This window comes from Labeo rohita, chromosome 6 (assembly GCF_022985175.1).
Source record: "Labeo rohita strain BAU-BD-2019 chromosome 6, IGBB_LRoh.1.0, whole genome shotgun sequence".
In the NCBI taxonomy this organism is placed as follows: Eukaryota; Metazoa; Chordata; class Actinopteri; order Cypriniformes; family Cyprinidae; genus Labeo; species Labeo rohita.
The window spans coordinates 32,193,439-32,208,506 of NC_066874.1; the positions used below are offsets into that span (position 1 = coordinate 32,193,439).

At 34.0% G+C, this 15,068-nt stretch overlaps 1 protein-coding gene across 1 annotated transcript; it reads right to left on the reverse strand.

Moving 5' to 3' along the window:
• Positions 1-944: 944 nt before the first annotated feature.
• Positions 945-12,653, reverse strand: mst1 (macrophage stimulating 1). The gene is made up of 18 exons (XM_051112922.1): positions 12,501-12,653; positions 11,379-11,523; positions 10,410-10,525; positions 9,848-9,962; positions 9,144-9,280; positions 8,941-9,061; positions 8,600-8,718; positions 7,018-7,189; positions 6,419-6,549; positions 5,196-5,298; positions 4,983-5,119; positions 4,846-4,878; positions 4,633-4,747; positions 4,472-4,549; positions 4,233-4,379; positions 3,845-3,951; positions 2,729-2,868; positions 945-1,422 (listed from the first exon to the last, which is right to left on the reverse strand). Exons 1-18 carry the CDS (start codon positions 12,553-12,555, stop codon positions 1,261-1,263), a joined length of 2,133 nt encoding a protein of 710 aa, XP_050968879.1. The 5' UTR covers positions 12,556-12,653; the 3' UTR covers positions 945-1,260.
• Between the last annotated feature and the right edge of the window lie 2,415 nt (positions 12,654-15,068).

Below are 15,068 nucleotides of genomic sequence, written 5' to 3' on the forward strand. Positions count from 1 at the left end.
GGTATTTATAATCACCACTGTATTTATATAGTATGTCCAAGAATAGTTCATGTTTAAAACAATTACATATTAGTACCATCATACTATGCCCATAATATGTGACCCTGGACCACAAAACCAGTCATAAGTGTCAATTTTTCGAAATTGAGCTTTATACATCGTCTGAAAGCTTAATAAATAAGCTTTCCATCGATGTATGGTTTGTTATGATAGGACAATATTTGGCCGAAATACAACTATTTCAGTACATGGAATCTGAGGGTGCAAAAAAATCAAAATATTGAGAAAATCACCTTTAAAGTTGTCCAAATTAAGTTGTTTGCAATGCATATTACTAATCAAAAATTAAGTTTTGATATATTTACAGTAGGAAATTTACAAAATATCTTCATGGAACATGATCTTTACTTAATTTCCTAATGATTTTTGGCATAAAAGAAAAATCTATAAATGGTTTTCGTGGTCCCGGGTCATGCAGTAAAGTATTGCACACTGCAAAAAAAAAAGGCTTATCTTAGTATTTTTGCCTTGTTTCTAGTCAAAATAGCTAAGGATTCTAAAATTAAGCTGTATTTACTAAATAAGCAAAATTATATAAGATATTTAGTCTTGTTTTAAGCAAAATGCACTTAATTTAGTTTCCCCCCCTGGAAACAAGTATATTATTCTTAAAACAATTATACCCCACTAATAATTGTACTTATTTTAAGCAAACTGCATTTAATTTAGTTTTTCCCCCCCTGGAAACAAGACTAATTGTGTCATTTTGCTTATCTAGCAAATGCATCTTAATTTAAGAATTTTTAGATATTTTGACTAGAAACAAGACAAAAATACAAAGTAAGATAAGCCTTTTTTTTACTACCATGTTTTAGATGAATATATATTCATATGTAGATGTAATATATATATGACATATAGGAAGAATGTTAGAGAGTAAAAACTGAATTTTGAATACTTTATTAACAATAAAATCTACAAAATTCTATATAGCTCAGACCAGTGACGTCAGTTTTACTGTAAATATATGTGCGTCTGTATACGTTTCACAAATGCAAGCATACATGTTACGTAATTAAACCTCAAATTCAGAATGATACAAAAATGCATACATAATCTTATAAAACACAATATTTTTACGTATATTACATCCCATCTACTTAATATATTTATATTTTAGTATATAGAAGATTGAGCAGTATGAAATGTCTCGTAAAAGACGTGCTGATGTCATGTGTTATGATACGAGTTGATCTGTCATCAGGTCATCTCCATGACCTTCTTGATCCAATCCACATAAAAAGACACACGGATGAAGATGTTTGGTTGGCCGGGGTGTCCGCAGCGGCGCATTGGTATGATGACCCCCTCTAGGACCCAACAGTCACTGTTCTGACAGGCCAGAGGGCCGCCGTAGTCTTTCTGGAAGAACGAAAAAGAAGAACGTTACAGCGCACCTGCACTCTGCACGTCTTACTCATTTCACAATCCCCACTTACATCTATTGCAAAAGCAGAACTTAGAACTCATGCAGCCGCACAAACGCATAGAAAGGAAATGTTTGAAGCTCTCAAAGCTTCATACACATTTTGCAAGTTTTTTGCAAGCCAAGCAATGTCTAGATCAGTGGTTCTCTAGTTATACTTAAGGAGCCAGATTTTACACCAACCAAAAGTGTCTAATCATTAAAAACCTTAAAAACAAAAGATTTAATCTAATTGTGTGCCAAAAAGTAGATGAAATTAACCAAAAAGTGTTTATCATTTAAAAACCCTATAAAATTGAAAGTTTTTATCTAATTTTGTACCAAAAGACAGATGAAACCAAACAAAATGTTATTGTACAAAAATCCTTAAAATAAAAAAATCTAATTTTCACCCAAAAGCTGGATGAAACCAGTTATTTAATGTTTTACCAACATTATTTATTATACAAAATTTTTTGAAATTAAAGAATTAAATCTTATTTTCTACGAAAAGACGAACAGAAATTCTCAACGCAATAAAACAAAACATAATATTTTCTACCAAAACACGAACAAAAGCAACCAAAAGTATTTACCAGACAAAAATCTTTAAAATTAAAATCTAATTTTCTACTAAAAACCAGATGAAACCATCATTCAAAAATCCTTAAAATTAAAAGATTAAATCTTGAAGTAAATGAAATTTTGTGTGTAAAGCTGAATAAATAAGCTTTCCACTGATGCATGGTTTGTTAGGACAATATTAGGCTAGATATTAGGCTAGATGTTTGAAAAGCTGGAGTCTGAGGCTTAAAAAATCTAAATATTGAGAAAATCGCCTTTAAAGTTGTCCAAATGAACTTTTTAGCAATGCATATTACTAATCAAAAATTAAGTTTTGATATATTTATGGTAGGAAATGTACAAATTATCTTCATAGAACATGATCTTTACTTAATATTAATTAATGTATTTTGGCTATTGCTACAAAAATATCTGTGCTACTTAAGACTGGTTTTGTGGTCCAGGGTCACATTTTCTTTATTAACTATGACAGATTATAAAGTTGCATTTAATTATTTGCATTACATTTTACATGTTAGTTGAAAAAAGTGGTCAGTACACATGCAACCAGAATCCCCAGTCACATAAAGTCATATCTGTTTTCAAATGATCCATACCAATACTTTATGTGGTGATTCTTAACATACATAGTGTTAAAATGTGTAAAAGTGGAGAACAAAACAGGTCACACATCTGTACCTCACAGGCACCAACTCCAGCCACAAAGGGCATGGTGCACATCTCATTCTCACGGACACGGCCCTTGAAATATGGATTACAGTCTTTATTGCTCAACACAGGCATCTGAGCCACATTCAGCACAGTCTCATCGCCCTTTCCTGAGAGAGAGAGAAGCAGAGAGGTTCAGTGATGGAAAACGAAAGAAGACGAAACGATGAAAGAGTGAATGCTGAATGTTAGTGCAGAGTATTTTGGTAGCACTTTATTTTACAGTCCTTTTCCAATTGTACATACTATGTACTTATAGTAATTACAATAACTAGGTAACAACTAGGTTCTAACCCTGAACCTACCCCTAAACCTAACCCTACCCCATGTAGTTACCTTATATTACTAGTACTTTCTTAGGTAAGTGCACTGTAAATATAGCGTAAGTACATGTAAGTACACATACTATGAAATAAAGTGCAACCGTATTTTCAGCTTTCGACTTCTACATCTAACCAAATGCTGCATGATAAATCATGCACAAAATATAAAAAATCATATCCTGTCAAATATGATGTTAATAATATGTTATATTCAACTAGGAAATCCTTCTTAAACGAGTGTGACAAAACATGTTTCCAACTTGAAAACTCAAATAAGAAGCCTCTTACGCTCACAGAGGCTGATCAAAAATACAGTAAAAACAGTAATATTGTGAAATATTATTACAATTTTAAATAACCGACTTCTAACTGAATATATCTAAAAACGCAATGTAATTCAAAGATTTTTTCAGCATCATTATTCCAGTCTTCAGTGTCTACATGATCCTTCAGAAATCATTCTAACATGCTGATTTGCTGCTCAAGACACATTTCTGATTATCAGTGTTGAAAACAGTTCAACATGAGCTCCTGGAAACTATGATACATCTTCTTCAATATTCTTTAATGAACAGAAAATTCAAAAGAACAGTATTTATTTGAAATCTAAATCTGTACTAACATTATAAATGTCTTCACTGTTACTTTCAATCAATTTAATGCATCCTTGCGGAATGAAAAAGAAAATAATTTTGAATCCAAACTTTTGAACAGTAATGTGTGTAACAGGATGTATTGTAGATAAAATAAATGATTGTATTACCTTTTGTTTCTCCCCAACCAGCGATTTCACAGATGGTTCCCTCTGGAACGATGTAGCGCTCAGGAGGAAGACATATTTGAGACACACGCTCATTAAACTGGGCAGGACTGCAGGAGAAGAGCCAGATATGCATTTATTAGAGGCCAAATTTGGAGTCAAGACACTGTAAAGAATGCTGTTCAAAAAATGTTGTACACTCTTAAAATTAAAGGTTGTTTATTGGCATTGATGGTTCCAGAAAGAATCTTTAACATCCATGGAATCTTTCCAATGTTCTTTATAGTGTAAAAATGCTCTTTAGATTTTATCTATGGCATTGAAAACTTTTTGTTTTTAAGAGTGTAGAACTAAAGCATGAAAATTGCTGTGTCTGTGTGGTATGAAGTACATTTCTAGCTGAAGCATAACTAGGTGGGATTCAGAAGGGCCACAGACGATCTTGGTGAGCGGAATCGTTTGTCTGTCTGGTTCTCCTTCCTTTGGATCACGAAACAAGGTGCCCATCATAGCACTGTATCCCGTGAGGTCCACATAACTGCATAAAATCATCAACAAGCATGTGCACATTTAATATAACACCCGTACTGTCCAACTCCAAACATTAATTACTGAAGAACATTGAGTTACCAGGATGAGAAGCATTGTTTAGTGCTGATGACCCATTTGGAATTGACCAGAGAGCCTCCACAGAAGTGATTTCCTTTCCTGCGAAGACATGCAGTTTTACTTCCAACCAGTTTGAATTCCATGAAGTGACATAATTCGGGACGGTTCATAGCACGACTAACCGGTCTCGTAGGCTGACGGTCCATGGAGAGTTTCCAGGTGTGCCGCCCACTATTCTTAACCTGCTCTTCACAGTCCGGTCGTCCCGCTTCCCACACTCATTAAACACAACCTCCGCTTTTTATACACACAGCGGAGGGCATTTAAGTTAAAATTTAAATACAGTCGTAAACATCAGAGTCTGTACTGTTTATTGTGTATTGTTTTTGACTTACTCGTTGGCCCGATGATTGGCACTTTCTCTCCAGCTGTTACAGCACAAAGAAGCACAAAAAACACAGTTTAATGTATTGATGAAATAGACATGATTGAATCAGATTGAAAAGAGCATCTATAGATGTTGATGCTTCACCACACTGCTTGATGGCACAGTAGTCGAACTCAGTTTTGGGGTCAGAGGTGTAGCACCAGGGCCCGTGATGATCTCCGTCAGGGTTCCTGCAGTAGTTGTCGGTCAGGTTGGCCTCTGGGTGAGTTTTGGGGTTTATCCTGCAAATATATGTGCATCAATTACTTTGAATTTATACTTTAAATGAGAAAAGCAAGAATGGGATTTTACTCTTACTTGGTTTTGTGAGGTGTATTGACGCTCCATTTCTGGCAGAGAATACCTTTACGTGTCTTGCGGACAACACCCCGATAGTTTTTGCCGATTTCATTGTAGCAGTCTAGTTTAAGGAGAAAAAACAGTTTATTTACACTGCCATTTTTTTATTTACACTGCCGTAATTTTTTTTACGCTTTTAAAAGAAGCCTCTTCTGCTCACCAAGGCTGCATGGATTTGATCAAAAATACAGTAAAAACTGAAAAAATGTGAAATATTATTACATTTTAAAATAACTGTTTTCTATTTTAATGTTTTAAAATGTAATTTATTCCTGTGATGCAAAGCTGAATTTTAAGCATCATTATTCCAGTCTTCAGTTTCATCATTGTAATATGCTTATTTGCTGCTCAAAAACATTTATTATCAATGTTGAAAACAGTTTTTGTGAAAACATTTTCCTTCAGTATACCTTTATAAATAGAAAGTTCAAAAGAACAGCATTTATTTGAAATAAAAATGTTTTGTAACATTATATTACCCCTAGTGAAAAATAAATATACAGTACTAAAATGTATATAAAATACATTTAATTCATGCTAAGTATACTACAAATATATTTGCATATGATGTACTTAATAAAAACCCTGCAATTGTACTTTTAGTATACTAAACTGCTATATTTAAAGTCTGCTAAATTGGAACAAGTAATTTTGCACTTAATGCACCTTTAATTGTGCAGAAGTAGTGCTGAAGTCCAACTAAAGTATACTTAAGTATATTTAAAGTGGAACTACTGCAAGCATGCTTGAGGTACACTTTAAACATCTTGCATTTAAAGACCGATTATTGACAGATCATACAATACTCATCGTGACATTAAAACATATTTTAGGCTCAATATTAAGAAATGTGCACTGTGCACAAGTAGTGCTCCAAATAAAGTTTAATTACAATTTTTATATCAGTAAGTCTCAAGCGATGTGTCAGTAATTATGTTAATAGACTTGAACTATACTTAGTATAAAATAAATGTATTTTAAATCTATTACTTTTTTACTGGAGACATCATTTCAATAATAAATCTTACTGACCACAAATTTTGAATAGCAATGTATATGCATATTAGGCACGCATAAAGTGTGCATTGATTTTGCATTGACAAAGACAAACCACAATATAAATGTCTTTAAAAATGAAACTGCAGTTGATGTTTTTAATCACTAGCGGGCGCCAACTGCACCTTCAGCCTCAATGTCATCAGCACAGCGTTTGATCTGCAGACAGAGAGCCGTCCTCATTTCAGGGAGAGACGTGAAACACCAGGGCGCTTCTGAGCCGTCTGGGTTACGACAGTAGTTCTCCTCCAGACCCCTACAAGTGAAAAGTGGAAAAAAGAGAAGGACAGAGAGTCACAATCAACCAATTTATACTGTTTATCAGAACAGATTTGGAGGAACTTAGTATAACATCAACTGCTCAACAAAGCATCCTCTGCAGTGAATGGGTGCCGTCAGAATGAGAGTCCAAACATCTGATAAAAACATCACAATAATCCATAAGTAATCCATATGACTCCAGTCCATCACTTAACATCTTCTGAAGTAAAAAGCTGAATGTTTGTAAGCAACAAATCCATCATTAAAGTGTTTAAATGGTTGCTTCTAGTCTTTAATCCATAATAACACTTCCTAACTGATGGACTAGAGTGTTGTGGATTACTTGTGGATTATGTTTTTATCAGCTGATTGGACTGTTATTCTGACGGCACCCATTCACTGCAGAGGATCCATTGGTGAGCAAGTGATGTAATGCTAAATTTCTCCTATTGCTTTAACTCACTTGCACTCATAGGTTTTGGGGAAAAATGGGTGTTCGTGGGGTTTCTGGGCATCCCAGCGCTGACAGGGGATTCCAGAGGTTGTTTCGTTGACTTTGCCCCTGTAATCCTCTCCACGACCCCGAAAACAATTAGTGGTGTAGCCAGAGCGAAATCGGCGCTTGGGAGACTCAGCTGCAGGATGGGAAAAAAAGAAGCTGAGTTAAAAATGAATAAATTCATGTAGGAGGACTACTAAAGAGATCTCATTGATTGATCATTCTTATCACAGCGTAAATGAAGAGCTGTAACGAGTAGTAAATATGGCTGTATATTGGACAGATGCAGTAATTTGTTGTGTGTCAATGACAGAAAAATAACAGATTTCAGCAACTCCACTTTAGTGCTGTTTATATTTTGCAACTCAGTTGTGTGAATGTCACACATGCTCCTCACAGATCAATCATTGCATATTCATAAAGAATAATACTGTCATCTGTCTTGTGAACCCAATGCAATAAACTGCTGTTAATGTTGTGCTCTCAAACAGAACGCCATATGCGAGTTTCTGACTTTCGATTATATAGTTGTCTCTTTGAACAGCACTGACGCAATTGGAAATGACAGCAATGTCCCCAGGAAGATGAAGATCTGTGTCCTTTAAACAGAATGAATGAATAATAATCCAAACGATTTGCATGGAGATTGAAATTCATGCACTGCTAACAGAATGCAAACGACTGTTAAAGGTTATTAGTGCCGTGCGAGCATTTTAAAGTTGACATTGCATCAAACTGTTGACTTTTTTAAAGTTTTCCTTCAGTTTAATCTCTGCTATGTGTCTCTATATTCTAACTTTAAAATAATGTTTCGGAAATGCTATATATTTTTCATTTTAATTTAGTTTAACCTGATGTGCTAAATGAAAATTATGAAACTTAACTGAAATAAAAATAACAACTATACAGACATAACAAAAACTACTCAATATGACAAACACACAACATAACACTTTTTTTGCATACATTTTTTTTCAATGCATAATGCACGATGACCATTTAAAATTTTCAATTTAACATTGCATCAAATATTAATTTAGAAGTTCAGATTTTTCTTTAGTTTAATCTCTGCTATGTGTGTCAATAATCTAAATTTAAAATAATGTTTCAGAAATGCTACATATTTCTCATTTTAATTTAGTTTAACCTGATGTGCTAAATGAAAACTGATTCAAAATGTGAATAAAAACTATAGTTATTTCACTAAAATAAGATATTTTAGTGAAAATGCATTGCATTTTAATTATAAAATGCATGTTTTTTTCAATGCATAATGCATGATGACCATTCAAAAATAGCTGTGCACTCAACAACATAAACTTTTATGCAAGCAACATATGTATTGATAATATTTAATTACAGTATGGTTGTTTTTTCATTGCCTGATTAACTTTGGAGGCTCACTGAAGCATAGAAACAATGAACAAAGTGAACAAAAGTCATGTAATTACCAAATCCTAAAAAATGTAAAATATACACAAATACACAATCTAAAAAAACATTAAATTAAATATCTATCCTTGTAGTAAGGAGGAGTAATACTCACGGCACTTGCGTATATCACAGCTTTCTCTCTCCATCGTCGGGTCAGTGGTGTAGCACCAGGGCACCGGAGACGCGTCCGGATTACGGCAATAATTATCATCCAAACTTTTATCAGGATACCTTGTTTACATACATCAGACACAAAGATATTTTATATTATTATATCAGCATCCTCTAAAAATCACTGCAGTACCAGGTTACCAAAATGCCTGAGAAAAGTCCCTGCAGCATTTGAGTGCAGATACAGAAACTTGCGTTGATATTCTAAAATCCAGTGGAATTATATTCAGACTTTATTAAGTGTGACTTTGGTTCTTTAGTACATAGTTATGTCATATTTACTTCTCTGGCTGGTAGATGTGTTGATGCGGATACTGTTGGTCCCATCTCTGACACTCTTTACCGCTCACTGTGTGATCCACCTGACCTCTGTAGTCTTCTCCATTGCAAGTGATGCACACCTCTAATGCAGAAACACACTCAGAACAAACCACTTATGACTGGAAAAGTAAAAGCACAGTGCAAACATGTTTAATTGGGCGTACCATCTTTGCACTGGGGAATGTCGCAGCTCTCGTATCTGCGTTCAGGGTCAGTGGTGTAACACCAGGGTCCGATGCGGTCGCCGTCCGGATTACGACAATAGTTCAGCTCCAGGCCATTGGTAGTGGACGGAGTCCATCTATTCCAAACAGTGGTGACATCATTCTAACATTGCAGCTGTACATTCAGATCAAAAGGATCTTCGAGTAAAATACATACACTACTGTTTATTCAGAAAGAATGCATTCATTTGATCAAAAGTGACAGTACATTTTCAAATAAATGCTGTTCTTCTGAACTTTCTATTTTTCAAAGAATCCTGAAAAAAATTTCTTTTCACAAAATCAGTTTCAGAATTATTTCTGAAGGATCATGTGACACTGAAGACTGGAGTAATGATGCTGAAAATTCAGCTTTGCATGGCAGAAATAAATTACATTTTACAATATATTCAAATAGAACATGGCTATTTTTAATTTTAATAATATTTCACAATATTACTGATATTTCTGATCAAATAAATGCAGCCTGGGTGAGCAGATGCAACTTGTTTTGATATTTTGTATCAAGTGCACTGACGTTCAGGCAGTTTTAAGAGTGTCCAAATAAGCACTGCAACGTTACATTTAAATAATAATTAATAAAACATACTTCACATGCTAATATTTTACATAAAGCTTGTGCAACATACTATATGATCTCATACCTGTGGTCATGAGGAAATTTGGACCACCACTGTTGACATGTTCGTCCACTCTTAGTCGTCAACACTTTCCCTCGATAGTCTTCTCCTTTACCCACAATGCACTTCCTTACATAGACTAATAGAGTACAGAAGAGCACTGTGAACATATGACTATAGAGGCACTTATTTCATAAGTGGCGGTTAACCGATATGTGACCCTGGACCACAAAACCAGTCTTAAGTAGCACGGGTATATTTGTAGCAATAGCCAACAACCAAAAATCTTTAGGGTATTAAGTAAAGATCATGTTCCATAAAGATATTTTGTAAATTTCCTACCGTAAATATTTCAAATCTTAATTTTTGATTAATTTTTGGATTTTCAAATAGTTGCATCCAAATATGGTCCTATCCTAACAAACATCAATTGATATCTTATTTATTCAGTTTTCGGATGATGCACAAATATCATTTTCAGAAAATGGACCCTTATGACTGGTTTTGTACTCACATTTTTCATGGATGATGACCTGACTTGCTTTAAAGATCTACTGAAAAAACATTTTGAGAATCAATTTGTTACCTTTCATCTCATAAAGGTCACAGTTCACGTTTCTCTTGACGTCTGCATTGTCTCCGTCACCCACCCAGGGCAGATGTTTACACACCAAAGATGGACGAAACTCGTAATTGAAAGCTCTGGAAAATTCAAAAACACATGCATATTGCATTCCCTTGTGAAAAAGAAGTGTAGTCAATGTGCACTTGTAGTGTGCTTTAAATTTTAAAGTAAATTTTAAAGTATATATATTTTTAAAAATTGCACCTGCAGATAATATAATGTTAATGAAATAAAAGGCCATTTAAGTACACTTAAAGAGAGTACACTTTCATGACTGTTTCCAAACACACTTAAGTACATTTTTTAGAAAGTGCACTTTGTAATACTGGTAAATGAAAACTGCTACTTTAAAATACATTTCAAATGATTATGTTTTAATAATATTTTGTCATGCTTTAAAGAAGTACACTTATTTCGATGTGTACTTTTGATTGTAATTTTACCTGCAGCGGGTTATTTGATATTAGACGCAAGTTAACATTTTTCAATGTGCAAAATTGCAAAAGACAACAGCAGTAATGAAAACATTACATAAAAAAAAAATAAGTTAGTTGATAAGTTTAGGCATTAAGGGATACAAAATATGCTCACGCAAAATAAGGCATTAATATGTGCTTAATAAGTACTAATAAGAACTCTCCATCTCTCTCTCGGTTTGTGTAATAATAATAAACATTGCATAATATACAGTCAATATGCTAGTAATACACATGCTGGTAAAGAGTGAGAATTGGTTCTTAAAATATACCACATATAAAAACAATATATTTTAATTGTAAATAACGATTTTGTTTGCAGTTCAGTATTTTATTTTAAAGTGTATATTTCCATAATAAGTATGCTCAAATATATTTCTTTCTCACATTTACAGACAAAATAAAAGCTGATACATGCAGTGCATGCTGGGGCAGGAAAGTAGGGATATGAGACCTGCATTCTGGACTCTCTGTGCAGCGTTTAGCACAATCTTCCAAAGTGATTCCTGGAAGTTCAGTCAGACGGTTGACGTTCCAGGATTTCAGAACCAGCTCTCTCCCCTCAGATCGCTGGAAATCATTCAGTGCGCTGCGAAATGCTATGAAAACACACATTAGAAAGATCCACTAGTCATTTTACCACTGCTTAAGATTTATTTAGTAACAAAAATGAACCATGAAAATGAAAATGAAACATGAAAACATTTTTACAGCACATGCTCAAAACATGCCAATGTAGCATGTCTAAAAAACAGTTAGTGAATCTAGCAAACTCTTTGTGCCGGTTTAAAATGTAATGTTGTAATGCTCCTTCTGTGTGTGTGTGTGTGTGTGTGTGTGTGTGTGTGTCCTCACAGGGGCTTAAACACACACGACCTTTGGATCTGTAAACTACATCTGTTCCACAAAATTCCCAGTGGCATGGCATGATCATGAAATGATGCCCAAATAACTACACAGTACACAGAATCTGGCACATAAACCAGTCTCAGCTGTACACACATGCTTGCGTTTAAATTCATTAAACATCTATATAAATCTGTGCCTGTACACGTAATGAAAAAGGGCCATTAATGACATAAAATGCGACAAGAAAACTGTGTACAGTAAGCCCTAGTACAGCAACTGATATTTACCATGGCCCAGAATCATATTAACTTACCATGGTAATTCCATGTTTTCAAAAAAGTCTCTCTCTATATATATTATTTCATTTTATTGTTATTATTATTTATATTTTTTAAACTTTGTTTATATAGCTCAGTTTAGTCTGTTTTTTAAAAACATACCATGTATGTAATAATAGTTTCAGCCATATTTATATAAAAAAATATATAAATATAAAAAATATGTAAAATATACTATGGTTTTACTGTCGTACTTATAGTGTTTGAGCAGAAACTGTGGTTACAGTGCCATGGTGAATGGAGTAGGCTAACATATGTTCGCTGGCTGTTTTGGAGCCTAAACAGTTAGGCAATCTAAAAACAATTAACCTAAAATACAACAGGATTTAATGTAGCAAAATACTTTATGTGAAATAAGAAATTATTAATTATGAGAGTACTGATCTTACCATGAACTGGGTCAGGCCGAAGCAGCAGAGCTGTGAGAAAGAAGAGTGGAATCATAGTATAAGAGTTGCTTTACAACAACAGCAGAGCTCATCTGAGGACTTTGATTCTCTTCAACTAGAAGAACTGATGGAGGGGGTGGTGTGTGTGTGTTTGTGTGTGTGTGTGTGTGTGTGTGTGTGTGTGCATGTATGTTTACTCCTCTGTTGACCTGACAGAACAGGACATTTCCCAATAAATCTGGCTAAAGTAACTCTTTATTTCAAACATATGCCAAATAAACAAGCTAATAATACTAGTAATAACACTTATAATAATAAAGCCTATTATTGTTAATAACTTAACATTTGTGTTAATAATACATTTAATTGTAATATTATTATTATGGGTTAATTAGATACTACTTTTATTTTACATCTTTCTTGTACTTTTTTTCTTTATCATCCAACTGTTATGGATTCATCCATCATTTATGTCAAAGATAATTGACCGTTTTTGAGTTAAGTCATTAAATCTTTCAACCGATTTGTTACGAACGTTTATTTCAAGTCTTTTACAAACCAAAACCGAAAACATTTCCATATTTTTTAAGAGCATGGCTTTTACCAAACTAAAAAAAAAGAAAACAAAACAGTAGCTTGAATAGATGACGATGCAATAAATTTTTACTGAATTCAGTGAATAAAAATGTGACTTATTCTTAAGTAGCTCAGGTATATTTGTAGCAATAGCCAAAAATACATTGTATGGGCCAAAATTATCTTTTTATTATATTTTTCTTTTATGCCAAAAATCATTAGGAAAAAAATCATGATGTTCCATTAAGATGTTTTGTAAATCTCGAACCTTAAATGTATCAAAACGTAATTTTTGATTACAGTGTCCTCCACTAATATTGGCACCCTTGGTAAATATGAGCAAAGACGGCTATGAAAATAAATCTGCTTTGTTTATCTTTATGATCTTACATTCGAAAAATTCACAAAATGCTAAGCTTTCATTGAAGTAAAACAATTAAAAGTGGGGGGAAACTTACGTTATGAAATAAATGTTTTTCTCATATGCATGTTGGGCACAATTATTGGCACCCTTAGAAATTATAATGAGTAAAATATCTCTGAAGTATATTCCCATTCATATTTGCATTTATTTAGCACACTAGAATGACTAGGAGTATGATACTGTCCAGCAATAACTTCCTGTTTCACAGGATTATAAATATGAGGAGCACAAAGGCCAAATTTCCTTAATCATCCATCACAAGGAATAAAACCAAATAATATAGTTCTGATGTGCAGAACAAGATTGTTGAGCTTCACAAAATAGAAAAAGGCTGTAAGAAAAGAGCTAAAGGATTGAAAATCCCAATTTCCATCATTAGGACAATAATTAAGAATTCAAATTAAACTAAAGATGTTACAAATCTGCCTGGAAAAGGACGTGTGTCTATATCATCCTAATGCATGGTGAGGAGGAGAGTTTAAGTCTCCAAAGATTCTCCAAGGATCACAGTAGGAGAATTGCAGAGATTAGTTGAGTCTTGGGGTCAGAAGACTAAAAAAAGAAAATTCAAACAGCCCCTACGTCACCACATGTTGTTCAGGAGGGTTTTAAGAAAAATCCTCCTTGCTCGTCCAAAAACAAACTCCAGCATATTCAGTTGTCAGACACAACTTGAATTTCAAACGGGACTGGCTTCTGTGGTCAGATGAAACTAAAAACAAGAGCTTTCTGGCAGCAAACACTCAAGATAGGTTTGGTACAAAAAGTACCCCATGCCCACGGTTAAATATACTGCTGGATCTTTAATGTTGTGGGCTTATTTTCCTGCCAGAGGTCCTGGACATCTTGTTCAGATACATGGCATCATGGATTCTAGCAAACACCAACAGATAAAAAATGTAAACCTGACTGCATCTGTTAGAACTTCTGCCATGGCCGTCCCAGTTGCCTGACCTGAACCCTATAGAAAATGCCTGAGGCGAACTGAAGAGAAGAAGCACCAGCAAGGAGCTGAGAAACTAAAGGATCTGAAGAGTTTCTGTATGAAGGAATGGTCTCTGATCTCTTGTCAGGTGTTCTCCAAACTCTTCAGGCATTAAAGGAGAAAACTCAGCGCTGTAATCATGAATAAAGGACATTGCAATAATTGGGTGCCAATAATTGTGATCAACATGAACTACAGAAAAATATTTATTTCATAAAGAGATTTCCCCCCTGCTTTCCATGGTTTTACTTAAATGACAGGTTAGAATATTGTGAATTTTCTGAATGAAAGATTAAAAGGATAAACAATGCAGATTTATTTTTACAGCCACCTTTGCTCATATTTACCAAGGGTGCCAATATTAGTGGAGGGCACTGTAGTAATATGCATTGCTAACAACTTCAAAGGTGATTTTCTCAGTATTTAGATTTTTTTGCACCCTCAGAATCCACATATTCAAGATTCAGTTGTATCTCAGCCAAATAATGTCATAATGCATAAACTATGCATAAATGGAAATCTTCTTTATTGAGATTTCAGGTTATATATAAATCTCAATTTTAAAGGAGAAGGATTAGTTCAC